Source organism: Pristiophorus japonicus, chromosome 9 (genome assembly GCF_044704955.1).
Source record: "Pristiophorus japonicus isolate sPriJap1 chromosome 9, sPriJap1.hap1, whole genome shotgun sequence".
NCBI classification, from domain to species: domain Eukaryota; kingdom Metazoa; phylum Chordata; class Chondrichthyes; family Pristiophoridae; genus Pristiophorus; species Pristiophorus japonicus.
The window spans coordinates 64,242,518-64,269,691 of NC_091985.1; the positions used below are offsets into that span (position 1 = coordinate 64,242,518).

The following is a 27,174-nucleotide window of genomic DNA, read 5'->3' on the forward strand; positions in this document are numbered from 1 at the left end:
TTAAACCCTAAGTCTTCCTCTGTTGAATTCTACATTTCTCCCAGTCCTCAGGTTTGTTGCTATTTCTAGCCAAATTATATGCCTCTTCCTTGGCTTTAACACTATCCTTAATTTCCCTTGTTAGCCATGGTTGAGCCACCTTCACCGTTATATTTTTACTCCAGACGGGGATGTACAATTGCTGAAGTTCATCCATGTGATCTTTAAATGTTTGCCATTGGTTATCCACTGTCAACCCTTTAAGTACCCTTTGCCAGTCTATCCTAGCCAATTCACACCTCATACCGTCGAAGTTACCTTTCCTTAAGTTCAGGACCCTAGTTTCCGAATTGACTGTGTCATCCTCCATCTTAATAAAGAATTCTACCATATTATGGTCACTCTTCCCCAAGGGGCCTCGCACAGCTCGATTGCTAATTAGTCCCTTCTCATTACACATCACCCAGTCTGGGATGACCAGCTCTCTAGTTGGTTGCTCGACATATTGGTCTAGAAAACCATCCCTAATACACTCCAGGAAATCTAACTCCACCGCATTGCTACCAATTTGGTTAGCCCAATCAATATATAGATTAAAGTCGCCCATGATAACTGCTGTACTTTTTATTGCACACATCCCTTATTTCTTTTTTGATGCTGTCCCCAACCTCACTACTACTGTTTGATGGTCTGTACACAACTCCCACTAGCATTTTTTGCCCTTTGGAATTCCGCAGCTCCACCCACACCGATTCCACATCATCCAGGCTCTGAGTGGTACATGCAAATGTCCATCCCCCATCATATGTTAATTGTGTTTGTTCCGTGATTTGCACTTTGCCATAGTCCATGACGCCTGAAGTAACTGTTCCAAAATACTGGCTTTCTTATCTCTTCTTCAGAGACTTCTAATCAAAATTGTAACTGTTGACTTTTGCTATTTTGTTATGTGCTACCAAGGTTAAGGATGAATTACCCATACAGCTTTAATTGCTATCAGTGTGCTGTACCTACATAAGCAAGTGTTACATACAATAGGCAATTATAATCCATACCATCACCGATTCCTCAGACCCTCCTAATACTGATCAGTTCACTACCTTCAGCATTGTGTTGTGACCACCTATCTGTCTGCTCTTTGCCTGCTATAACTCTATTCCTTACACTGTGCCGTCCAACAAAAGGTCATCCAGTCTAATCCCAATTACCAGCTCTGGGTCCGTAACCCTGCCGGTTACAGCACTTTTAAGTGCCCATCCAACCATCCCTTAAAAGTGGTGAGGGTTTCTGCATTCACCACTCTTCCAGGCAGCGAGTCCCAGATCCCCACAACCCACTGCGTAAAGAAGCCCCCCCCCCCCCAAATCTCCCCAAATCCCCTCTAAACCTTCCACCAACCACCTTAAAACCTCTCATAATAGACCCTTCCACCAATGGAAATAGGCTCTTACTCTCCTATATCCAGGCCCCTCAATATTTTGTACACCTCAATGAGGTCTCCTCTCAACCGCCTCTGTTCCAATGAGAACAAACCCAGCCTATCCAATCTGTCCTCATAACTAAGATTCTCCATTCCAGGCAGCATCCTAGTAAATCTCCTCTGCACCCTCTCGAGTGCAATCACATCCTTCCTATAATATGGCGACCAGAACTGTACGCAGTACTCCAGCTGTAGTCTAACCAAAGTATTATACAACTTAAGCATAACCTCCCTGCTCTTGTATTCTATGCCTCAGCCAATAAAGACAAGCATTCCCTATGCCTTCCTAACTACCTTATCCACCTGGCCTGTTACTTTCAGGGATCTGTGGACAAGCACTCCAAGGCCCCTTTGTTCATCTACACTATTCAGTGGCCTACCACTTAATGTGTATACCCTTTCCTTGTTAGCCCTCCCAAAGTGCATTACCTCACACTTCTCCGAATTAAATTCCATTTGCCACTGCTCTGCCCACCTGACCAGGAGATTGATCTCCTCCTGCAGCCCATGACTTTCCTCTTCATTATCAACCACACGGCCAATTTTAGTGTCGTCTGCAAACTTCTTAATCATACTCCCTATATTCAAATCTAAATCGTTGATATATACCACAAAAAGCAAGGGACCCAATACTGAGCCCTGCGGAACCCCACTGGAAACATTCTTCCAGTCACAAACATCCATCAATCATTACCGTTTGCTTCCTACCTCCAAGCCAATTTTGGATCCAACTTGACACTTTGCCTTGTATCCCATGGGCTTTAACCTTCATGATCAGTCTACCATGTGGGACCTTATCAAAAGCCTTGCTAAAGTCCATATATACTACATCGTACACACCACCCTCATCGACCTTCTTGATTGAATTTTTTGAGGAGGTAATCAGGTTAGTCAAACACGATCTTCCCTTAACAAATCCGTGCTGACTGCCCCTAATTAATCCTTGCCTTTCCAAATGCAGATTTATCCTGTCTTTCAGGATTTTTTCCAATAATTTTCCCACCACTGAGATTTGGCTGACAGGCCTGTAGTTACTCTGTCTATCCCTTTCTCCCTTCTTAAACAAGGGTACGACATTAGCAGTCCTCCAATCCTCCGGCACGATGCCCGGATCCATTTTGTATTTTATTTTAAATCATTTGAACTGCAGTGATAGCAGATGTTTGCAGTGGAAAATGAAGATTGTTATCAAATCACTAGAGTTTAATACATTTTACAGCTGCTTATAATTAAAACCAACTTCCATTTCACTTTATCGTTGCAGAAGCTTTTCATTTAACATTTTGTTCAGATTAATTATTTATAGAAGAAACAAAATTGTGGAAGATCTGCTGATACAGTGCTTTGTCAATTTTGTTTTTGTAGATTTTACAAAATAAAGAATATTTATATTTTGACAGTTGTAGAGAAAATTTTGTATCCTGAGGAATAATCCTCCAGAAAACCACCCCTGTACATCCTTTGCACGCATTGCATAGATAAACTTCTATGAAAAGGGGAAAAAAGCAATTGCGGAAATGTGAAGTAAAAATTTAAAATGTTGGAAATCTACAAGTTGATTAAAGTTTTGTTTTCCAGATGCTAATGCTTCAGGGTGTGATGATTTGTTCCATTTATATAGCCGACTATATCGAGCTTAGAGATCAAAGTGTGGATGACAGCAATCATCAATCAAACCTCTTTTATAATTTCTTTACACAATAAGTTATCAGATAATGAGCAGAATTAGGATATTGAAAAGAAAGAGAAAATACTAAAAGGAAAAGAAGATTATACCAAATCAACCTATCAGATTTCTGTTCCTTTCCACAGCAAAATGAATGCATACAGCACTTTCCTTTAGCATCTGTTTTATCGTATTTAGCCAACACTGCCAATTATCTGCTGAATTTGAATAAGGCTTATGCTGTAAGTTCTATGTCGGATAGCTAAGCCCTGGCAGTAAGTTCTAAAGCTGTTTAGTATTTCTGATGATATCTTACAATCCTGGAGGTTCCACAAATATTTATCATTGGTTTACCTCCTTAACTTACATAATCGCCAATGACTTAATTCACTAACCCAGTTTTCTGTCCATTAATGTGAGACATTAACAAATGAGGCACTGTGTCATTGGTGAAAGGGTGATGATGATGATGTGAAACCTTAAGATATATGTCATTATGGGCCTAAGTTTCAAGCTGCGCCTAGAACGGCGCAGTCCCAACCTGGACGCCCGTTTTTCGCGCCACAAAATGCGCCTAAAAAAACCCTCCAGATTCTCCACCTCCCTGCAGATCCTCTGGCCCTCGGCGCGGCGCAGCACGAACTGTCGGGGGCGGAGCCAGGTCCCTGCGCCGAAAACAGTGCCGGGACCTCTGCACATGCGCGCTACAGTGGGCGCACAAGTGCAGTAGCTCCAGGCGCCCGAAACTGTGTGGGAGGGGCCCGAATGGCCTCACTGGGGCTGCGTGAATAAGGCTCCTCCCACGCCCAGCTTCTGCTTCCTCCCGACCCGACTCGACTCCCATTTCCGCCCCCCGCCTTCAGACCGGACCCAACACCGACCCGACTCCCGCTTCTCCCCCCTCCCCACCCGACCGACCGGGACCAACACCGACCCGACTCCCGCTTTCCCCCCCATGCCCCCCGACCCGACTCCCGCTCCCTCGCGCCCCCCCCCCCCCCCCCCCGGACTGGATCCGACCTGACCTCCCTCCCCCCGACCCGACCCAACGCCACCTACCTGTAAAGGCCCTGCCCGAAGTCTCGGGCCCGGCCCGTTCAGCCTCCCTCCCCCTTCTCCTCCCCTCCCCCCCCCCCATCTTCTCCCCTCTCCCCCCCCCCCCATCTTCTCCCCTCTCCCCCCCCCCCCATCTCGTCCCCTCCCCCCCCCATCTCGTCCCCTCCCCCCCCCCCCATCTCCTCCCCTCCCCCCCATATCTCATCTCCTCCCCTCCCCCCCATATCTCCTCCCCTCCCCCCCCATATCTCCTCCCCTCCCCCCCCATATCTCCTTTCCCTCCCCCCATCTCCTTTCCCTCCCCCCCCATCTCCTTCCCCTCCCCCCCATCTCCTTCCCCTCCCCCCCCCCATCTCCTTCCCCTCCCCCCCCATCTCCTTCCCCTCCCCCCCCCCCCATCTCCTTCCCCTCCCCCCCCATCTCCTTCCCCTCCCCCCCCATCTCCTTCCCCTCCCCCCCATCTCCTTCCCCTCCCCCCCCATCTCCTTCCCCTCCCCCCCCATCTCCTTCCCCTCCCCCCCCCCCCCATCTCCCTTCTCCCCTTCCCTCCCTCTGCTCCCCCCTCTCTCCCTCTACACCCCTCCTCCCCCTCCCCTCGCTGTCAGAAACACAGACACTGACAGACAGAGAATGAGAGACACACACAGACAGAGAGATAGAGACACTGACAGAGACACACTGAGGGGGGGGAGGGGGACATCCCAGCACGCTGTTGGAGGGCTCCCGGTGCTGCAGTCGGTAAGTAGAAAATGTTTTATTTATTGATTTTAAAAAAACAAATTATTTCTTCTTAATTTTTTTTGATTGAATTATTGGTTGATTTATTGATGTATTTATCATTTATTATTGATGATGGCTCTTTATTTGTAAAACTGAAGTGTTTAATGTTTATAAACTTCCCTTTAAACACCCCCCCTCCAATTCCCTACGCCTGATTTGTAACCTACGCCTGATTTTCTAAAGTGTAGACAAGGTTTTTTCGAGCGGACAAAAATCTTCACTTACTCCATTCTAAGTTAGTTTGGAGTAAGTTTTCACTCACGAAACTTTGAAACAGGCGTAAGTGACCGGACACGCCCCCCTTTGAAAAAAAAATTCTGTTCCAAAGTGAAACTGTTCTAACTGACGAGAACTGGAGCAAACTAAATGGTGAGAATTCCGATTTCTAAGATACTCCGTTCGACACCAGTTGCTCCTAAAAATCAGGAGCAAATCATGTGGAAACTTGGGGCCGATATGACTGCAATTAGCTATCCCAAGTGTTTTTGGTGGGGGTTTTAGAATTCATAGTTCATTACTGGGAAATACATTTTCGCGACATGTTAAAAAGAAAGAAAGACTTATATAACGCCTTTCACGACCACAGGGTGTCTTAAAGCACTTTACAGCCAATGAAGTACTTTTGAAGTGTCGTCACTGTTGTAATGTAGGAAACTTGGCAGCCAATTTGCGCTCAGCAAGCTCCCACAAACTGCAGTGTGATAATGACCAGATTATCTGTTTTTGTTGTGTTGATTGAGGGATAAATATTGGCCAGGACCCCAGGGATAACTCCCCTGCTATTTTTTGAAATAGTGTCATGGGATCTTTTACATCCACCTGAGAGAGTAGACAGGGCCTTGATTTAAGGATGTGCTTATTTGTACTGCAAAATGACCACCATGCTCCACCGTTTGTTTATGATTGGTCCCCTGGAGGATAAGCCACACCCTGAAGTTTCACAGGAATGTGTAACTGGAACCGCCCATCCCAAGGTCTCACTCTGCAAATTGTACCTCGATCCACTTTGACTTTTGGAAGTGACAGAGCTTCCCAGAAGACAGCAAGGGCCAGCCAAAGTGCCTTACCTCAGCACATGTGCATCCTCCTCCACACCCTCCCCCCCCACCCGGCCCCCGCCCCAACTTCTCTTTTCCCCCCCCCCCTTGGGGCCTATATGACTGCAATTAGCTATCCCAAGTGTTTTTGGTGGGGGTTTTAGAATTCATAGTTCATTACTGGGAAATACATTTTTGCGACATGTTAAAAAGAAAAATACTTATCTCTCTCACCCCCCAGACGCCCCCCCCTCTCTCTCTCTCTCTCTCTCTCTCTCTCTCTCTCTCTCTCTCTCTCTCTCTCTCTGCCCCACCCAGCCTCTTGCTCTCTTTCCCCCCCTCTCTCTACCCCACAAACCTCTCTCTCTCTCTCTCTCTCTCTCTCTCTCTCTCTCTCTCTCTCTCTCTCTCCCCCCCCACTCTCTTTCGCAAACCCCCCACCCTCAGCCTGCCTCTTCTCTTCCCCCACCCCCCGTGCCTCTCGCTCTCTCCCCCCTCTCCCCCCAACCCCCTAGTGTCTCTCTCTCTCTCTCACTCTTTCGCAAACCCCCCACCCCACAGCCTCTCTCGCTCTCCACCCCCACAGCCTCTCTCACATTTGAGTGTAGCACAAACTAATGTAAATAACCTTTTATAGAGCAAAAATGCCCAGCCTGAAATAATATAATGGCATAGTCTCTAATAGGATAAAGCATGTCTTGCTTTTCTGTTTTGTTTTACTTGCTTACTGTGTCCCTTAAGGATACTACCAAAACATTGAATAAATAATTTGCCATTTTAAACTATTTCTGTTTCCTTTTATGCCAGGTGGCGGTGGAGATTTTGCTGTTGAAGATGCCTATTCAAGCCAAATCTCATCCATTGGCAGATTATCACTACGCGGGTATGTCGCTTTCACCACAACTCTCTTCTCGCTTGCTATGTTAGCCTGTGTTGAATATAGGATTTTATAGCTGTCAATGATAACTTATCAAAATAGTTGTTCCTCATTTTGCAATAAGAACATTCAAAGTAATAATTATTTGTTTTAAATGTCAATTTATGTTGATTATGTTGATGAGAGACTCTGTATCCTATGTGATACAATACTCATGTGGACCTACCCATACAAGACAAGTGCATAAGTCGCAAATGTGTTGTGCTAGGCTGGGTCAACAAGCTTTATGGAAACTACTATTTAAAATGTAAGCATTTCTTTTACCTGATGAACACTCGTCAGGCAGTGTCACATTTCACTGAATTGGCTCTGTTCACTGATTTTTCATTGACATGCTGCCACTCTGTCACATCATCCAAAAACGCGTCAGGTTCCACATATACACTGAAAACACCCAGCTCTACCTCATTACTACCTCTCGACCCCTCCACTGTCTCTAAATTGTCAGACTGCTTGTCTGACATCCAGTACTGGATGAGCAGAAATTTCCTCCAACTAAATATTGGGAAGATTGAAGCCCCACTCTCTTCGGTCTCCACTACAAACTCTGTTCCCTAGCCACTGACTACATCCCTCTTCCTGGCAACTGTCTGAGGCTGAACCAGACTGTGCGCAACCTTGGTAATTGACCCCGAGATGAGCTTCCGACCACATATTCGCACCATCGCCAATACCGCCGACTTCCAGCAGAACATCGCCCCCGACAATGCCGCTGCCTCAACTCATCTGCTGCTGAAACCCTCCTCCATGCCTTTGTTACCTCTAAACTTGATTCTTTCAATGCTCTCCACCCTGCATAAACTTGAGCGCTTCCAAAACTCTGCTGCTAGTATCCTAACTTGCACCAAGTCTCGATCGCCCATCACCCCTTTGCTCGCTGACCTACATTGGCTTACATTTTTAAAATTCTGGCCCTAGTTTTCAAATCCCTCCATGGCCTCGCCCCACCCTATTTCTGTAACCTCCTCCAGCCGTCCAACCTTCCAAGATCTCTGCGCTCCTCCAATTCTGGATTTTTTCACATCCCCTATTTTAATCGCTCCACCATTGGTGGCCATGCCTTCAGCTGCCTAGGCCCTAAGCTCTGGACTTCCTTCCCTAAACCTCTCCACCTCCCTACTTCTCTCTCCTTTAAGATGCTCCTTAAAACCTACCTCTTTGACCAAGCTTTTGATCATCTGTGCTAATATCTCCTCATGTGGCTTGGTGTCGAACTTTGTTTGATAATGTTACTGTGAAGCGCCTTGGGATGATTTATTACGGTGAAGGTGCTGTATAAATGCAAGTTGTTTGAGTAGAATTCATTCTTCCTTCAGTGATGTTGAATATTTGTACTTTTACCTGGACATTTTGATTCTTTGATTCTCTCCTTCCTATCTTCATCAGCCGTGCTAGCTGGCTGAGTAGCTTGTTTGTGCTCACACTTGTGAAGCTGAAGTATGGGTTTGATCCTATGGTGAAACAGCCCTTTTTATACAATAGCATGACTTCACCAACAGAATGGGAGTACAAAATGGCCATAATGGTGAAAAATAATGACTGTGGCAGCCCGTCAGTCCCCTAGCCTACAACTCCCATTTCACAGTTTTAATTATTATTCTTTCAAATTGGACTTTTCTTCTGATCGTAATAAAATCAACTGGAAAAAAGAGGAAAAATATATTTTTTGCATCTTCAATTTGCAATCTTATGCAGCAAGTTAGCTCATTCAGAGGTTTAAAAATATAATTTTTATTGGGGGTTTCAGTTCTTGCATATTCAAAACGTCAATCAAGTATTAGCTACTTCCCAATTTAAAGTTGATTTCCTGTGTCTCAGTGCAAGTTGTCTGTCTCTTGGTTGATGACGTGTCAACTTTTCAACTGTTCATTCAGTTCCTTTGTGTGGGACATGATTACTATTTGCTGATGTTGTCCTTTGTTGGTCTCCTTGCTTTCCAGTAAAGCTGCATTGTTGTCTCAGTTCATGCAGGTTCAATGAGAAAATAGCATAACTGCAAACACAGCTGAACATTGACAAACCCATAAGCCAAATCGTACAGATCAGCATTTTGTGCATTGTTGTTACGATCCTTTCCATCACGTCTGAGAAGGGGTGGATGGAATTTTCAATTCGCACATTATTCAGGTGCCGGGTGCGCCATCCGCTATGTCCGCCCAATGATGTTGGCCTGAGGCCCGAACCATTTTTACGGTCTGGCCTCATTACAATACTATTGACCAGCAGGCAGCTCGCCCATCGGCCACGGGTGGGTGGGAGTTGTAATCTGGCGGGTCTTCTGTGGAGCTGAGCCAGCAGTGGAGCATTTGGGTGCTAAAAAGAAACTAGCAATGGGTGGAATATTTTTGTGGGATTTCCAGCAGGATCACTACAGCATTTTTGACAAAGCTTTATTTGTAATCCCTTTCCCAATTTGGCCGAACCAGCCGTCCCTTTAATGCTCAGTTCCACTTGCGTGCCTCTGCAGTGGAAGGCCAAAATTACATCAGCGTCCTAAATAAAGTGTGGGACCTTGATTTGCATATTGTACCCAGGCTACTGATTATAGAGCATCAAGGATTTTTGGAATAAGGAAAATCTATTTAGTTCCTTTTTGATGGACTTGAACTTCACCTACCTGCTTCCTTCCCACATATCTGGATCCTTTTCTCTCCAGAAATCTATTTAATTGCTTCATGTGCAATCTGCTTCAGGTTGACTTGCTTTCTAATTCCCAACTTTCTAATCTTAATTGTATCACTTGGTAATTGAGCTCTTTGCCATAGTAACCAATTTTCCCAGATTAACTATTTGGTCATTTTCTTCACACCCACTGGTGTTTGACATTTATTTTTTAAGAAATCTGATCACACTGCTAATGTTGGAAAACAGATATGCCCTACGCAGTGGCGTATGTTCTGCCACCTGATAAGTCTACTTGGCCGACAGCCATGATGTGCGAGGATTCTTCATCGCAGTCAAGACCACCTACGGTCCAAACACCCAAGTCCCCACCCCACTGCTGGCCAAGAACGGGGAAACACTCATCAAGGACACCGAGGCAGTCAGGACCCGCTGGAAGGGAGCACTTCGAAGATCTCCTCGATCGAGACTCTGCCTTTGACTCGAGTGTTCTCGACTCCATCCCGCAGCATGCTACCCGCCACCACCTCAGTAAGACCCCAACACTGCACGAGGTAGAAAAAGCCATAAGACAGCTTTAAAAACAACAAGGCTATGGTAGCGGATGGAATCCCTGCTGAGGCGCTGAAGTGTGGCAGAGAGGCACTTTTGGCACGAATACATGACCTCCTCTCTCTCATCTGGAGGCAAGAGAGCATGCCGGGAGATCTCAGAGATGCAGTGATCGTGACCATCTTTAAAAAGGGGACAAGTCTGACTGCGGCAACTACAGAGGAACCTCCCTGCTATCAGCCACTGGGAAAGTCGTCGCTAGAGTCCTCCTCAACCATCCTCTCCCTGTGGTCGAGGAGCTCCTCCCGGAGTCACAGTGCAAATTTCGTCCCCTACAGGGCACAACGGACATGATTTTTGCAGCGCGACAGCTACAGGAAAAATGCAGGGAATAGCGCCAGCCCTTATACATGGCCGCCTTCGACCTTACAAAAGCCTTTGACACTGTCAACTGCGAAGGTCTATGGAGTGTTTTCCTCCGTTTCAGATGCCCCCAAAAGTACATTACCATCCTCCGTCTGCTCCACGACAACATGCAGGCCGTGGTCCTTACCAACGGATCCATCACAGACCCAATCCACATCCGGACCAGGGTCAAGTCGGGCTGCATCATCGCCCCAACCCTCTTCTCAATCTTCCTCACTGCCATGCTCCACCTCACAGTCGACAAGCTCTCCGCTGGAGTGGAACTAAACTACAGAACCAGTGGGAACCTGTTCAACCTTCGCCGTCTCCAGGCCAGATCCAAGACCACCCCAACCTCTGTCGTCGAGCTGCAGTACGAGGACGACGCACATGCAGAGGCTGAACTCCAGGACATAGTTGACGTATTTAATGAGTTGTACACAAGCATGAGCCTTGCACTAAATATCAATAAGAAAAAGGTCCTCCAGCAGCCTGTCCTCGTCGCACAGCACTGCCCCCCAGTCATCAAGATCCACGGCGCAGCCCTGGACAATGTGGACTACTTCCCTTATCTCCGGAGCCTCCTATCAACAAGAGCAGGCATTGACGACAAGATCCAACACCGCTCCAGTATGCCTGAGGAAAAGAGTGTTTGAAGACTAGGCCCTCAAAACTGCCACCAAGCTAAGCTTATGGTCTACAGGGCTGTAGTAATACCCGCCCTCCTGTATGGCTGAGATATGGACCATGTACATTAGATACCTCAAGTCGCTGGAGAAATACCACCAACGATGCCTCCGCAAGATCCCACCAATCCCTTGGGAGGACAAGCGCACCAACATTAGCATCCTTGACCAGGCTAATATCCCCAGCATTGAAGCACTGACCACACTCGATCAGCTCCGCTGGGCAGGCCACATTGTTCGCATACCAGACACGAGACTCCCAAAGCAAGTGCTCTATTCGGAACTCCTTCACAGCAAACGAGCCAAAGGTGGGCAGAGGGAATGTTACAAGGACACCCTCAAAGCCTCCCTGAAAAAGTGCAACATCCCTACTGACACCTGGGAGACCCTGGCCAAACACTGCCCTAAGTGGAGGAAGTGCATCTGGGAGGGCGCTGAGCACCTCGAGTCTCATCGCCGAGAGCATACAGAAATCAAGCGCAGGCAGCGGATAGTGTGCGGCAAACCTGTCCCACCCTCCCCTTCCCTCAACGACTATCCCACCTGTGACAGGAACTGTGATTCTCGTATTGGACTGTTCAGCCACCTAAGGACTCATTCTAAGAGTGGAAACAAGTCTTCCTCGATTCCGAGGGACTGCCTATGATGATGAAGTCTACTTAGCTGTTGGAATTATTGCTCCTTAGAATGGCCCTGAAAATGGAAATATTTAGAAAAAAATTCCTTTTTATAAACTAGAGGTAACTATTAATAAGACTATTCCTTATACTGAACCCTAGAGTTAACTTTACTTATCTCTTCTATTTCCTCTCTTCCTTCCTACTTTATTGAGTCAATGTCTCCCTCCCCAGTTACATCTTTTAGGTGTTCTGCATTTGTAGAGTTCCATAACCCAGAGGAGTACCAATGACTCACTTGGATAACCTGCATACTGGGTTGACCACAGTCTCGTGCTATGCTGCTCACTCTCCAGAGTATTACATGTAGTTTGTTGAACTTAAAGCAACTAATATTTATTTACAATTACTCTGCAAATACCATGTATATAATTCAATGCAGAAATAAAATGAGCAAAGCTAAATATTCTTGTAGATGAACAGAAATTTTGCATTGATAGATTCCACCTGACTTGACTTATTGTCTCGTATAGGTCTTTGTATTGATTAGAATGAATTTGTGATGTATGTAACATAAACCTCACGTTAGACAGGCTAAGTGAGTGGGCAAAAATTTGGCAGATGGGGTATAATGTTGGAAAGTGTGAGGTCATGCACTTTTGTAGAAAAAAATCAAAGAGCAAGTTATTATTTAAATGGAGAAAGATTACAAAGTGCTGCAGTACAGCAAGACCTGGGGGTGCTTGTGCATGAAACACAAAAAGATAGTATGCAGTATAGCAAGTGATCAGGAAGGCCAATGGAATCTTGGCCTTTATTGCAAAGGGGATGGAGTATAAAAGCAGGGAAGTCTTGCTACAGTTATACAAGGTATTGGTGAGCCCACACCTGGCATACTGCGTGCAGTTTTGGTTTCCATATTTACGAAAGGATATACTTGCTTTGGAGGCAGTTCAGAGAAGGTTCACTAGGTTGATTCCAGAGATGAGAGGGTTGACTTATGAGGAAAGGTTGAGTAGGTTGGGCCTCTACTCATTGGAATTCAGAAGAATGAGAGGTGATCTTATCAAAACATATAAAATTATGAGGGGGCTTGACAAGGTGGATGCAGAGAGGATGTTTCCACTGATGGGAGGAGACTAGAACTAGAGGGCATAATCTTTGTTTTAAATGGGCGGCCCTTATTCTGAGAGGAGGAGAAATTTCTTCTGAGGGTTGTAAATCTGTGGAATTCGCTGCCTCAGAGAGCTGTGGAAGCTGGGACATTGAATAAATTTAAGACAGAAATAAACAGTTTCTTAAATGATAAGGGAATAAAGGGCTATGGGGAGCGGGCAGGGAAGTGGAGCTGAGTCCATGATCAGATCAGCCATGATCGTATTGAATGGCAGAGCAGGCTCGAGGGGCCGTTTTCTTATGTTACGGAGTCCTCTCTCTGACCAAATATTAGAACTCAGAATGATCTGAAGAACTACAGCAAATTTGTTTTTATCCACTTAATTCATTTTGAAATTAGATGTCAAGCCATGCTTAATGATACGTGCATTCATATATACAATGTAATAATGCAACAAACATGCATATCCAAATAAATACATTTGAGTGTATGTGGAATGCAGCTGAATTCACACCTTGTACCTCCCACAGTTGATGCATGTTTCCAGACAAATTAGTTGTTTTCAGCTACGTGTTCTAAGAAATTCACAGTCGACACCAAACTGCAAAACTATAACATTTAGCTGTGTTTTAAATGGGAGCATATTAGTGTGCAGAATGTTTCTGGTCCGGTTATTGTCAAAGTTTATTTTTTCAGTGCTTTCATCTCGATAATAAAGCAAGGAAAATAATTCTGGCTTTCACAGCTTGGCTCTGTCCTGAATGGGGTGGATGGCTGAAAACAGGTTCCTGGGAAACCAGCCTGATGCCTTTGAACCCTACCGTGAATAACAGTACAGGTGCAGCGTTGAGATTCCGGGACCCTCTTGACCGAGGCCATTCCAGTTTCTGGTCTTTTCCGGACTTTCGATCGTCTTTCTGACATCACGGATCCTGAAAAAACCGAGCCCAGGTTCGGGTATTTCCGGATTTCAGAACGTCAAAGGGGAGGGGGCGTGGGGAGCCCGCCGAGGAGGCGTTCAGGAGGGCGGGCGAGGAGACCGAGGTCGGGCAGCGGCGGTGGGGCGAGACCCTGAGGTCGGGCAGCGGCAGGGCCCCAGGGTTGGCGGGTCCGGATTCCGGAACATTTTTGGATTCCGGACGACTCTGCCACCGATTGTTCCGGATTTCGGAACATTGTAGTACCGCACCTGTAGTATTTAATTCTGAAAAGCACATTTTTGCTGTTCTTTTGTCTGAGTTCAGCTTTTAGAACAGAACAGTGATCCTTCTGATTTTTTTTGGGTGCGTGGCCCATTCAAATTTCCAGTAGCATTCTCGCCTCTGAGTCAGAAGATTGTGGGTTCAAGTCCCACTCCAGGGACTTGAGCACAAAAAATCTAGGCTGATACTCCAGTGCAGCGCTGAGGGAATCTGCACTGTCGGAGGTGCCATCTTTCAGATGAGACGTTAAACCGAGGCCCTGTCTGCGCTCTCAAGTGGACGTAAAAGATCCATGGCACTATTTCAAAGAAGAGCAGGGGAGTTATCACTGGTATCCTGGTCAATATTTATCCCGCAATCAACATTAAACAAACAGATTATCTGGTCATTATCACATTGCTGTTTGTGGGAGCTTGCTTGTATGCAAATTGGCTGCCACATTTCCTACATTACAACAATGACTACACTCCAAAAGTATTTCATTGGCTGTAAAGCACTTTGAGACGTCCTGTGGTCGTGAAAGACGCTATATAAATCCAAGTCTTTCTTTCAAAAGCCAGTGACCGGCCTGCGCAGTACATCCAGATCGCTGCGCAGCCGTGAAGCTTAATTGGGAACATTAGTACTCTATAGATTTCTGCCTCGCCAGGCCACTTGGAAGCTGAGGCTAGTAGAATACCTAATTTCATATATAAACTTTACTGGTTTTTAAAAAGCCTCACTATGGAAAACCTCACAGATTTTAGTTTTTAATGTAGTGAAATTTGCTTTGTTTGCTCAAGCTTTTGCTAAATTTACTTAATAAACCTGATTCATAGTTTATAGCCTGACGTACAGTCTGTCCAACTGAATTGAGGAGAGCTAGACAGGATTAGGATCCTTACACAATATTCAATGATCTGAGCCGCATCACTTTACTGTGTACTTGCTAACTCCTCGGTTACTTCTCGAATCAGGTTATGGTTTGATGATAATTCTGGGTTTGCAGATGGAAGCAATCATTTGCACTGAGCCTGAGAAAATGTATCTGAAGAGTGTCCAAATCAAAACGGGGGCGTCCTCAGTTACTACATATGGATGTATTTATTTTATCCACAAAGTCAAATGATGCAAAAACAGTGATAGACAAATATCTAAATGGTATATTGGGTGAATATCATAGCTAATAGAAGACTGGAAGATTTTCTGGTTTAAATGCAAATAATGGAATTTGGTTTAGAAATCAAAAAGGTACATTAGGATAGGTTAACCATGAATAAAAATGGTACGGTATGTCGTAATGTCAGAGAATCATAGAAACATAGAAAATAGGTGCAGGAGTAGGCCATTTGGCCCTTCTAGCCTGCACCGCCATTCAATGAGTTCATGGCTAAACATGCAACTTCAGTACCCCATTCCTGCTTTCTCGCCATACCCCTTGATCCCCGTAGTAGTAAGGACTTCATCTAACTCCTTTTTGAATATATTTAGTGAATTGGCCTCAACAACCTTCTGTGGTAGAGAATTCCACAGGTTCACCACACTCTGGGTGAAGAAGTTTCTCTTCATCTCGGTCCTAAATGGCTTACCCCTTATCCTTAGACTGTGACCCCTGGTTCTGGACTTCCCCAACATTGGGAACATTCTTCCTGCATCTAATCTGTCTGAACCCATCAGAATTTTAAACGTTTCTATGAGGTCCCCTCTCATTCTTCTGAACTCCAGTGAATACAAGCCCAGTTGATCCAGTCTTTCTTGATAGGTCAGTCCCACCATCCCGGGAATCAGTCTGGTGAACCTTCGCTGCACTCCCTCAATAGCAAGAATGTCCTTCTTCAAATTAGGAGACCAAAACTGTACACAATACTCCAGGTGTGGCCTCACCAAGGCCCTGTACAACTGTAGCAACACCTCCCTGCCCCTGTACTCAAATCCCCTCGCTATGAAGGCCAACATGCCATTTGCTTTCTTAACCGCCTGCTGTACCTGCATGCCAACCTTCATTGACTGATGTACCATGACGCCCAGGTCTCGTTGCACCTCCCCTTTTCCTAATCTGTCACCATTCAGATAATAGTCTGTCTCTCTGTTTTTACCACCAAAGTGGATAACCTCACATTTATCCACATTATACTTCATCTGCCATGCATTTGCCCACTCACCTAACCTATCCAAGTCACTCTGCAGCCTCATAGCATCCTCCTCGCAGCTCACACTGCCACCCAACTTAGTGTCATCCGCAAATTTGGAGATACTACATTTAATCCCCTCGTCTAAATCATTAATGTACAGTGTAAACAGCTGGGGCTCCAGCAAAGAACCTTGCGGTACCCCACTAGTCACTGCCTGCCATTCTGAAAAGTACCCATTCACTCCTACTCTTTGCTTCCTGTCTGACAACCAGTTCTCAATCCATGTCAGCACACTACCCCCAATCCCATGTGCTTTAACTTTGCACATTAATCTCTTGTGTGGGACCTTGTCGAAAGCCTCCTGAAAGTCCAAATATACCACATCAACTGGTTCTCCCTTGTCCACTCTATGGAAACATCCTCAAAAAATTCCAGAAGATTTGTCAAGCATGATTTCCCTTTCACAAATCCATGCTGACTTGTACCTATCATGTCACCTCTTTCCAAATGCGCTGCTATGACATCCTTAATAATTGATTCCATCATTTTACCCACTACTGAGGTCAGGCTGACCAGTCTATAATTCCCTGTTTTCTCTCTACCTCCTTTTTTAAAAAGTGGGGTTACATTGGCTACCCTCCACTCGATAGGAACTGATCCAGAGTCAATGGAATGTTGGAAAATGACTGTCAATGCAGCCGCTATTTCCAAGGCCACCTCCTGAAGTACTCTGGGATGCAGTCCATCAGGCCCTGGGGATTTATCGGCGTTCAATCCCATCAATTTCCCCAACACAATTTCCCGACTAATAAGGATTTCCCTCAGTTCCTCCTCCTTACTAGACCCTCTGACCCCTTTGATGATGATAGAAGATGATAGTGTCTCAAACCAGTGAGAAAATCACCATTTTGGGCATGGTTTCTTCTTTCTATCTCAAGTATAACGAAGTTAAGAAATAAATGATCACACGGTGCAGTGAATGTTAATTGTGTTGAAACATTCAGAAAGAAAATGGGTTGATACTGCAGCAGGAAGAATGCACACAAACTTGTTAGTGAAGCAAAAAATGTGGAAATTTGTCCAATCCTGTAATGCGGACAAACTAGACAGTTCTGGAGAAAGGACCTCGACCTGAAATGTTAAAATTGAAGTGGAAAGATGAGGAGCCAAAATAAAATCATTAAGAAGCTGGTGTCAATAAACTTCACACTGCTTCCATATTAATTTTAAAAATCGTTTAGATGATCCAAAAAATACAAGTGGGGGAATGTGATCGTGAAATATTGTAAAGGTGTGTCTTGACTCCACCTCCAGGACAGTCATTGTACCGAGTTTAAAGAAAATAAAAACCTAAGACAATAGAAAGAGTAAAATGAAAGGAAACTGGAATGATTGAAAGACTTTTTCTTGGGAAATTGAACTTTATTCTCATTGGAAAGGAGACCGAGGGGAAGTGGATTGTAGGTATTTAAATCATTAGTGAAAATATTATGGTAAATTTAGAGTTCTTTAGGTGGTGTGGTATGATTTGTATTAGCTGAAAAAAAACTGCAAGTTAAATGTAATTAAGTAATTGATTTATATTTTATATTGACAAAGTTAAGAAATAAATGATCACACATGCAGTGAATGTTAATTGTGTTGAAACATTCAGAAAGAAAACAGGTTGATTATTACTGCAGCAGGAAGAAAGCACACAGGCTTGCCAGTGAAGCAAAAAAGGTGGAAATTGATCCATTCCTGTAACGGGGACAAACTCGAGAATTCTGACGAAAGGGTCATCGACCTGAAACGTTAGCTCTGTTTCTCTCTCCACAGATGCTGCCTGACCTGCTGAGTGTTTCCAGCATATTCTTTTTTTTATATTCGAGAGTTGATTAGCTTTGTCCCGCTTCCAGTTTCCTGTGGTAATGTAAACCCATTTGAAGAGAACTAATTTACTAAATCCAGTCATGGCTCAGCTGCTGCGAATTAAATTGGAATGTAATTTATATCAAAATAAAATATAAACTTCTTGATTTGGTTTCTGAAAATGATGCAGTTACAGACAGTAACAGATTATTCTGCTTAAATGACACCAGCAACTTGTTTGTCGTAATTAAAATTAATACCAGTATTTGTCTGCAGTTTCTTAATAACCCCTTGATTAGATGCAATGGCCCCAAGTTTCCACATGATTTGCTCCTGATTTTTCGGAGCAACTGGTGTAGAACGGAGTATCTTAGAAATCGGAATTCTCCACATTTAGTTTGCTCCAGTTCTAGTCAGTTAGAACAGTTTCACTTTGGAACAGAATTTTTTTTTCAAAAGGGGGCGTGTCCGGCCACTTCCGCCTGATTTCAAAGTTTCGTGAGTGAAAACTTACTCCAAACTAACTTAGAATGGAGTAAGTGAAGATTTTTGTCCGCTCGAAAAAACCTTGTCCACACTTTAGAAAATCAGGCATAGGTTGCAAATCAGGCGTAGGGAATGTTGGGGGGGCGGTGTTTAAAGGGAAGTTTACAAACATTAAACACTTCAGTTTTACAAATAAAGAGCCATCATCAATAATAAATGATAAATACATCAATAAATCAACCAATAAATCAATCAAAAAAAATTAATAAGAAATATATATTTTTTTAAATCAATAAATAAAACATTTTCTACTTACCGACTGCAGCACCGGGAGCCCTCCAACAGCGTGCCTGTCCCCAGCACCAGATTTACAAGTAGGTGGCGTTGGGTCGGGTCGGGGGGGTGGTGGGAGGGAAGGTCGGTTTGGGTCGAGGGGAGGGAGGTCAGGTCGGATCCAGTCCGGAGGCGGTGGCGGGGGGGGGGGGGGGCAGGGGAAACGGCTGTCGGGTCCAGTCGGGGGGGGGGGGGGAAGCGGGTGTCGGGTCCAGTCTGGGGGCGGGGGGGAGCGGGTGTCGGGTCCAGTCCGGGGGCGGGGGGCGGGAAGCGGGAGTCGAGTCGGGTCGGGAGGAAGCAGGAGCTGGCCGTGGGAGGAGCCTTATTCACGCAGCCCCAGTGAGGCCATTGGGCCAGAGCTAGGGGCTGCGTGCTTCGGGCCCCTCCCACACAGTTTCGGGCACCTGGAGCTTACTGCACTTGCGTGCCCACTGTAGCGCACATGTGCAGAGCTCCCGGCCAGAGGACCTGCAGGGAGGTGGTGAGGCGCACTTTGTGGCGCGAAAAACGGGCGTCCAGGTCGGGACTGCGCCGTTCTAGGCGCGGCTCGAAACTTGGGCCCATAAAAACCAAAACCAGTCTACAGCAAAAATAAATGAATGTCCATATAATGTCTGCTGCATTAAGGCTGTGTGTAATTTCTTGTTAAGAAATTGTACTTTACGCAGACCTAGACATTTTTTAAATTAAGTAACTTTAGTTTTTAATTTCCATCTGTTATAAATTAACCAATTTTGTTCATTTTCACTAAAATCGTTGCAATGTGGATTAGAGTAGAGTCAAGATCTTAACATAAAGATCAATGTATGTCCTCTTGCAATGTTGTGGGTGGAGCTTCTATCATCCTGTTTGTTGATGGCATTTGAATAAAAAAATAATGTTCTTTGTGATACGCTGTGTAATTTTATCTTCTACTTCTCTTCTCATCCAGTCGGTGATGAGGAAACTAATTGGCCTCAACATTTTTAGGTTACATATCCTTCCCGATCAGTGTTTAGTGATCCCTGTTGGAAGTGCAAATGTGGGCATTGGATGAGGACAGGATTTGGCTCTATGATTCCCCCATGGTTGAATAGTTTACCAATATACACTATCTGGGCTCTCGTGAGAATAATGGGCACTTGGCAAGGAGGGTGGCTGATACCCAGTGCAACTATTCAATGTTGCCAACCTTTTCAGAAGAGCAGGGCGCAGAAAGTTGATGAAAGCGGGGGGGAAATAGAATTTATATGTGCAGAGATGACTGAGTTTCGGTAGTGTTTGAAACCAAATGGACTTGGTTGTGGTGCAGAAATCTGGCTGCATTGTTTCTTAACTGACTCTGGCTCTGTTTCGTCAAGTTAATATACCATAGTAATTTATAGTGTGATGTTATTGGGTTACAGTGGTCATTCTCAACCTGAAGCCCCTCCTGTAAATAATAATGCACTTGCTCATGAATCTAAAATGTCACATTATCGGAAATGAGTGAAAACTCATTCATTCGGTGACTATCTTGAATTTGGTGCAACCCTCTATTTGGAAGGCTTCACACATGACCATTGGTGGATGGTAATTGGAGAACATCTGCTGACTCTTGGTTATCTTTACTCGCCACGTATCACAAATAACAGTTATTCATCTGAATACTGTACTGGACATACAAGATTATGTATGTGGTATTTTGAGAAAGATATTACATGTGTACAGTGCCCATTAACGAGAATATAGGTACTTGACAAAGCTCTTGCAATTGATTTTTGAGCTGGGATGGTTAGGGTTAGGTTTTGATCTGGTCAATATCAAATAATTTTTAACTTATCCTGGTATTTGAACTTGGTAAAAGAGTAAGCCATTCAGCCCCTCAAACCTTTTCCATCATTGAATTAGATCATGGCTGATCTGTACCTCAGTTCTATTTACTTGTCTTTTCTCCATATTCCTTGATGCCTTTACCTGATAAAAGAAATTGTCAATCTCAATCTTGAAAATTTCAATTAGCTCAGCATCCATGTTGTTTTAGGGAAGAGATCCATATTTCCGCAACCCTTTGGGCCCAAATTTGGCCAATACAGATTTCTGGCACACTCACCAGAGGTGTACCGCTTTTGTAGAACTCCAAGGGCGCCAAAAATCTTCAGGCCGAGTTTGGCCGTTCCCCAGTCTCTCCTCGATGGTGGCGCAGCATGGCAACTGGATTCGGGGACGGAGCCAGGTCCTGGCGCTGAAAACAATGCTGGGACCTCTGCACCTGCGCACTGGAGTGTGCGCACATGCGCAGTAGCTCCTCGCCCCCAGAAGAGTGTGCTCTGCAGGCTGTGTGGGAGGGGCCCAAAGCCCGCTGCCCCTATCCCTGGCCAAATGGGCTCCCTCATCGGCGGCCCGCTGCCTTCCCTTCACATAAAGGTAGGACTTCTATTTTTTTTATTTGTTATTGATTGATTGATTGCTTATTACTTTGGTCTTGGTGCTTTAGGTGCAGGGTTCCTTCTATTTTTTTTATTTGTTAATTAATTGCTTATTACTTTTTGTGCTTTGTTTAGTGCTTTGTAAATCTTGGTGCGAGTTGCAGGTCCTCTCAGCTTCCTTGTATTTTTTATTTGTTATTGAATGCTTATTTTTGTGCTTTGTTTAGTGCTTGGTGCTTTAAATGTACTTACCTGCGCTGATTTCTTAACTCTCGGTAAGGGTTTTCTGTGCGGGCCACAAGTGGCCACATATGTTGGCCTAAATTAGTTTAGAGCAACTATTCGCTGTCCAAATTGGCTTAAATGGGCAAAACAGGTGTAGGTGGCTGGTAAAGCCCCCTTTTGGAAAAAAAACTAAACTTAAAAAAAAAATCCTAACTAACTCACTTACACTGGCGCAAATTAACTGTGCAGAATTGTGATTTTTAAGTTGCTCCAAAAAAAACGGAGCAACTCCTGGCCAAATTTGGGCCCTATGTCTGGGGGGTATAAATGCATCCCAATTGCACTACGAAAAGGCCTAACTCAAATTTTAAGATTATACTTCTTTGTTTTGAATTCCCCTCCTGGAACAAATACTTTTTCTGCATCTACCCTTAATCCCTTTTATCATTTTAAAGCTGATAGATTATCCCTTTACTTAAAGTCAAGGAAATACAATCTACACAACTTACTATGCCTCCTAATTATATGTCATCTGCAAACTTGGATATACAACTTTCTATTACTTCACCAAAATGAATAATTTGCCTCGATTAATTTTGTGATTGAGAACCTGCAAGGTCTTGAAAACTTCAATTAGATCACCACAAAGTCTCTCTTCCCACCCCCCGCCCCAGGAAACCAGTGCAATTTCCTTCACCTTTATTGTTAACTTAAATTTCTGGTCGACACAACAGTATCCTTTTGAGAACATTAATGTTCATTCCATAAATGGGTGACCAGAACTATGCAAGGTACAATTAATTATGGCCCATTACGATGAACTAGTGATCTCGGTCTCACCTAATGACGAATGCAATTTTTCCTTCATAGTGAAGTTTGGGATTTCAGCCATTCTGTTAAAGAAAGATGTCGAGCAGAGACCAGATACTTCCTCACCGGAATGTAAGAGGAAAAAAAAAAATCAGAGGATCATTCATGCCAGGCCTTTCTTCAGTTGCTTTCAGCAGCCAGCAATGTGATTGAAAATAACTAATAAAATAAGAAATGCATTCTTTGGCTTTTAACTCCAGTCACATTAATATCTAATGAATCTAACACGTGGATGCGCATTGCAAACCCAGGCACCTTAAAATATTTGCTATGTGCCAAAACGAGAGAGAGAACAATGTAATAAATTTCTAATGATTTCCAGCTCCATACCACTCTCTACACTGCCATTCACTTGGTGTTTCATTAGCACATTTTCGGTTTGGTAAATCACAAGTTTGGTGACGATGTAAAATTGTGCTGATTACATACAGTAATTTGCGCATTATCTGTTACAGTTGTCTTACAGTTATCTGCTGCATTTTGGCGTTCCATTTAAAACAACGGTGATATAAAATGTGCCATTTCTCCTGTTGTCTAACAATTATTATCTTGGCAGTGTCACTGCCTCCTCTTTCACCTTGCTGCACTGTTCAAGTCAATGGACAGTCAGACTGTGCCACTCAGACTACCCAACTGCATTGCAAACACTTTTGTATCTCACCACACAGAAGAACATGTTGCCATGGGCTACTCTTAGTCTGAGGATCACATTTGGAAATCAAAAGTGTGAAGAAGATTCTGACCAAATTTCCTGATCCAAGATATTGCAGAGGTGATGACCTAAGTCTGGTCGTTCTGTACTTTCCCATTTCTATCAATTATAAAATTAAGAGTTATTTTGTTCATTGTGTGCTTCATTTAATCCCTTTACTCTTGTTTCCATAAAAAAATTATTAGAATAGGAAATCTCGCATACTCGCTTTTGCTTTCGCCATCTCTCTGCCTGTATCTATTTCCCTGTCTCAGGTGTTTGGAAATTAGATATTTACCTTCTCGAACTGTCAACACACACATGAGATAATTAATTGGCTTCAAAATCTGATTTTTTTTCCTGAAGATTGAATTAACATTAACGTGAGCTATCTCTATCACTCACTCTTTGGTGTATAAAAGAATGGGTGGTATCACGTTGGCTACCCGTTATACGAACCACCCGATGTTCCTCCCCATTGCAATTCTCTATCCCCTTGTTTTGTGCTAACGGCCAAGACACATTTCTTCACATTCATTCTTTCTCTTCTTCCCCACCCCGGTACCCTTGGAGCTTTGAATTATTGTTGCAATTTATTATCAATTGTTCTATTGTTTCCTGGAGGCCCAATGGACAGTTTCTGAAAGTATTAGGGTCATGGACTGTGCAAAGTGCTTTATGTAAACAGCCAAAGAACTAGACTTGTGTGATGAACAGAGGAGTGCATTGGAACAACAATGTGTAGCAAACTCTAGGTTTGATTGCTTGTGCAAATCTCTGCCATGATACAGCGGAGGAACATTTGGCCAATTGGGGCAGGAAGAAGAGAGGAAAATCAAAGGGAAGGTAGTTATTGCCCTCAGTCAGGTGCTACTGAGTGGCTGGAGGAAGAACAGCATAGGCAATAGTCAGGGTGGAAACTGTCCATCTGCCTGCCCTTTTGAGTGTCTGTCTATCTGCCGTTTTGATTGTCAAAGCTATGTGGCCATAAAGAGAAAAAGGTGGAAATGCAAAAGGGTAACAAATTTCAACAAAAGAACTAGCAGCCTTTATTTGTTTTATTAAAAATTCCATCATCCTTTTCTTAGGTTCTGACAAGTGGACAACAATGGAAAGGAAACTGTTCAACAAAGCTCTGAGTGTACATAACAAGGATTTCCTCCTGGTTCAGAAAATGGTAAGACACCTGCTTTAGGGCAATCTGATGCTGTATTTAAAGAATGACAAAGATGTACAGTAATCTTAAGTATTAATTGCAAAAATTCACCATAGCCTAGATCTTACTGGACCAAGTCATCTCATGATGTAAGCCATTAATAAGACCTTTTCCTGTACCCATCAGTTCAAAAAAATGTTTCGTCATATATTCTTGGAAGTGTGAGCTGGTAACGGTGTGCCGAGGGAAATGGGGCATCTGGGACCGTGTTGAATGGCGGGACCTATGCCTTAACCAATGATATTTAAGGATTGAGAAAGAAACGGGAACAACGGAGAAGGAGGGTGAACTCGAGTAAAATCAAGTACAGAAAGAGAAAAAAAGAGAGGGAACGAAAAATTAGATTGAGAGAAAAGAAAGAGACAAAAAGGAAAAGAAAAAAAATGACTTTAAAATTTCCAGTAACAAGTGACTACATGCAGCTTAGGAAGAATATATTGGCCTTGGAGGCAGTGCAGCGGACATATACCAGAATGATACCTGGACTCCAAGGGTTAAATTACGAGGCGAGATTAAACAAACTAGGATTGTATTCTCTGGAATTTAGACGATTAATGGGTGATCTGATCAAAGTTTTCAAGATATTAAGGGGAATTGACAGGGTAGATAGATTGAAACTATTTCCCTAGGTTTGGGAGTCGAGGACGATAGGACAGAACCTGGCCTTTCAGGAGTCGTTACGAAACTGCAGTTGATGCTAGGTCACTTGTTAATTTTAAATCTGCAATTGATAGATTTTTGTTGACCAAAGGTATTAAGGGATATGGGGCAAAGATGGGTATATGGAGTTGGGTCACAGATCAGCCATAATCTCATTGAATGGGGGAACAGGTTTGAGGGGCAAAATGGCCTACTCCTATTCCTATGTTCCAATGCAGGAATTAGATTGAACAGTTTAAATTGTTCCCTTTCAGGGCCAGAGAAGTTGATTGGCATTGCATTCACAACTATCACAGTGAAAAAGGTACTTGCGCTGTTAAGTTCCAGCCCTAACTTTTTGTGGCAAGTTTAATGAAAGAAAGACGTGCATTTATATAGTGCCTTTCACAACCACCAGATGTCTCAAAGTGCTTAACAGCCAATAAAGTACTTTTGAAGTGGTAATCACTGTTGTAATGTGGGAAATGGGCAATTAATATGCAAATCCAGAAAGTTCTTAAAAATAATGGGGAGGCTAAGGACGAGATGCTGTTTACACAAAGCAAATAGTGGAATGATGTAAATTGACCAGAAAGTTTTGGAGATTCAGAACTCATGGCATGTACCTTAATCCCTTGAACATGCTAGCCGATTGTGTATTAATAATGGTGGGCATTGTTAACATGCCATTTTCTCCCCAGCAATATTTGGTCCCTTGTATTCCATTTGTTTATAGATTGGACTTGCTGCTAAGCCAGCCTTCAAGTCAGGGTCACCATCTTAATATTTTTATGGCTCAGGAATAGAAATATAAATTCACTTTACTGTGCAGCATTTTATTTTAACTTTATTTTGCAAACCTATCATATGCTGCAGAAACTCTAGAGGAGTATAAGAAGTATAGGTGTGCAATTAAAAATGATATCAGGAAAGCAAAGTGAGAGCATGAAAGAATGTTGGTAAATAAAATCAGCAAAAACCAAAGATGTTTTATAAATACATTAAGAGTAAGAGGATAACTCGAGAAAGAGTCGGTCCTATTGGAGACCATAAATTGTGTGGAGGCAGAAGACATGGGTATGATTCTTAATGAATATTTTGCATCTGTTTTCACAAAAGTGAGGGGCGATGCAGACTTTGAAATGAGGGAGGAGGAGTGTGAAATATTAGACGAGATAAACATAGTGAGAGAGGAAGTATTGAGGGGCTTACCAGCTTTGAAAGTGGAGAAATCCTCAGGCCTGGATGAAATGTATCCCAGGCTATTAAGAGAAGCAAAAGAGGAAATAGCAGAGGCTCTGACCATCATTTTCCAGTCCTCTCTGGCTACAGGTGTGGTACCAGAGGACTGGTACAACCTCCCAAATTCGGAGTTCCAAAAACCGGAATGCTCCAAAATCCGAACATCGCGTAGATCAGAGGAGGGGTCGTCCGAAATCCGGAAATATGTTCAGAAAACTGGACTTTTTTTATAGGAAGCAAAGTAACTCCCCGCTGCTTCCGGTGTTCCTTCCTAGGTCGGGTCGGTGCACTGTGTCCTGGGATTGGCTGCTCCTCTTCTCCTTGCTGCCTCTGGCGTTCCGTCCTTGGTTGGGTCGGCGCGCTGTCGGAAAATACAGGTGCACTAAAGTCGGCCCAAGGGTTTCCGGATTTGGGACTGCGGATTTCTGTTCCGAAATCCGGATATACCTGAACCTCGGCCCAGGTGTTTCCAGATTCAGTACGTCTGATTTCTGTTCCGAAATCTGGAAATACCCGAAATCCGGAATAGCCCCGGTCCCAAGTTTTCCGGATTTGAGAGGTTGTACCTGTACCTTTGTTTAAAAAGAGAGAAAGGAATAGAGTGAGTAATTACAGGTCAGTCAGCCGAATCTCAGTGGTGGGAAAATTATTGGAAAAAATCCTGAGGGACAGGATAAATCTTCATCTGGAAAGACACTGATTAATCAAGGACAGTCAGCATGGATTTATTTAGCGAAGGTCATCTCTGACTAATTTGATTGAATTTTTCGAGGAGGTAACCAGGCAGGTCGATGAGGGCAGTGTGCATGATGTCGTGTATATGGATTTTAGCAAAGCTTTTGATAAGGTCCCACATGGTATACTGGTCACGAAAGTAATGGCCCATGGGATCCAGGGCAAAGTGGCAAGTTGGCTCAGAGGCAGGAAGCAAAGGGTAATGGTTGGGTTTTTTGTGACTGCAAGACACAAGAAATAGAAGCAGGAGTC

At 44.0% G+C, this 27,174-nt stretch overlaps 1 protein-coding gene across 6 annotated transcripts in view; it reads left to right on the forward strand.

Annotated features, from left to right (window-relative positions):
- The window catches only part of LOC139273075 (transcriptional-regulating factor 1), a 309,697-nt gene that overhangs the window by 236,811 nt on the left and 45,712 nt on the right, over positions 1–27,174 (forward strand). For all 6 annotated transcript variants that reach the window (XM_070889402.1, XM_070889400.1, XM_070889397.1 and 3 more), the window contains 2 exons: positions 6,806–6,881; positions 24,179–24,267. In XM_070889402.1, coding sequence (XP_070745503.1) covers positions 6,806–6,881; positions 24,179–24,267 — 165 coding nt within the window. The remainder of the gene's footprint in view (positions 1–6,805; positions 6,882–24,178; positions 24,268–27,174) is intronic.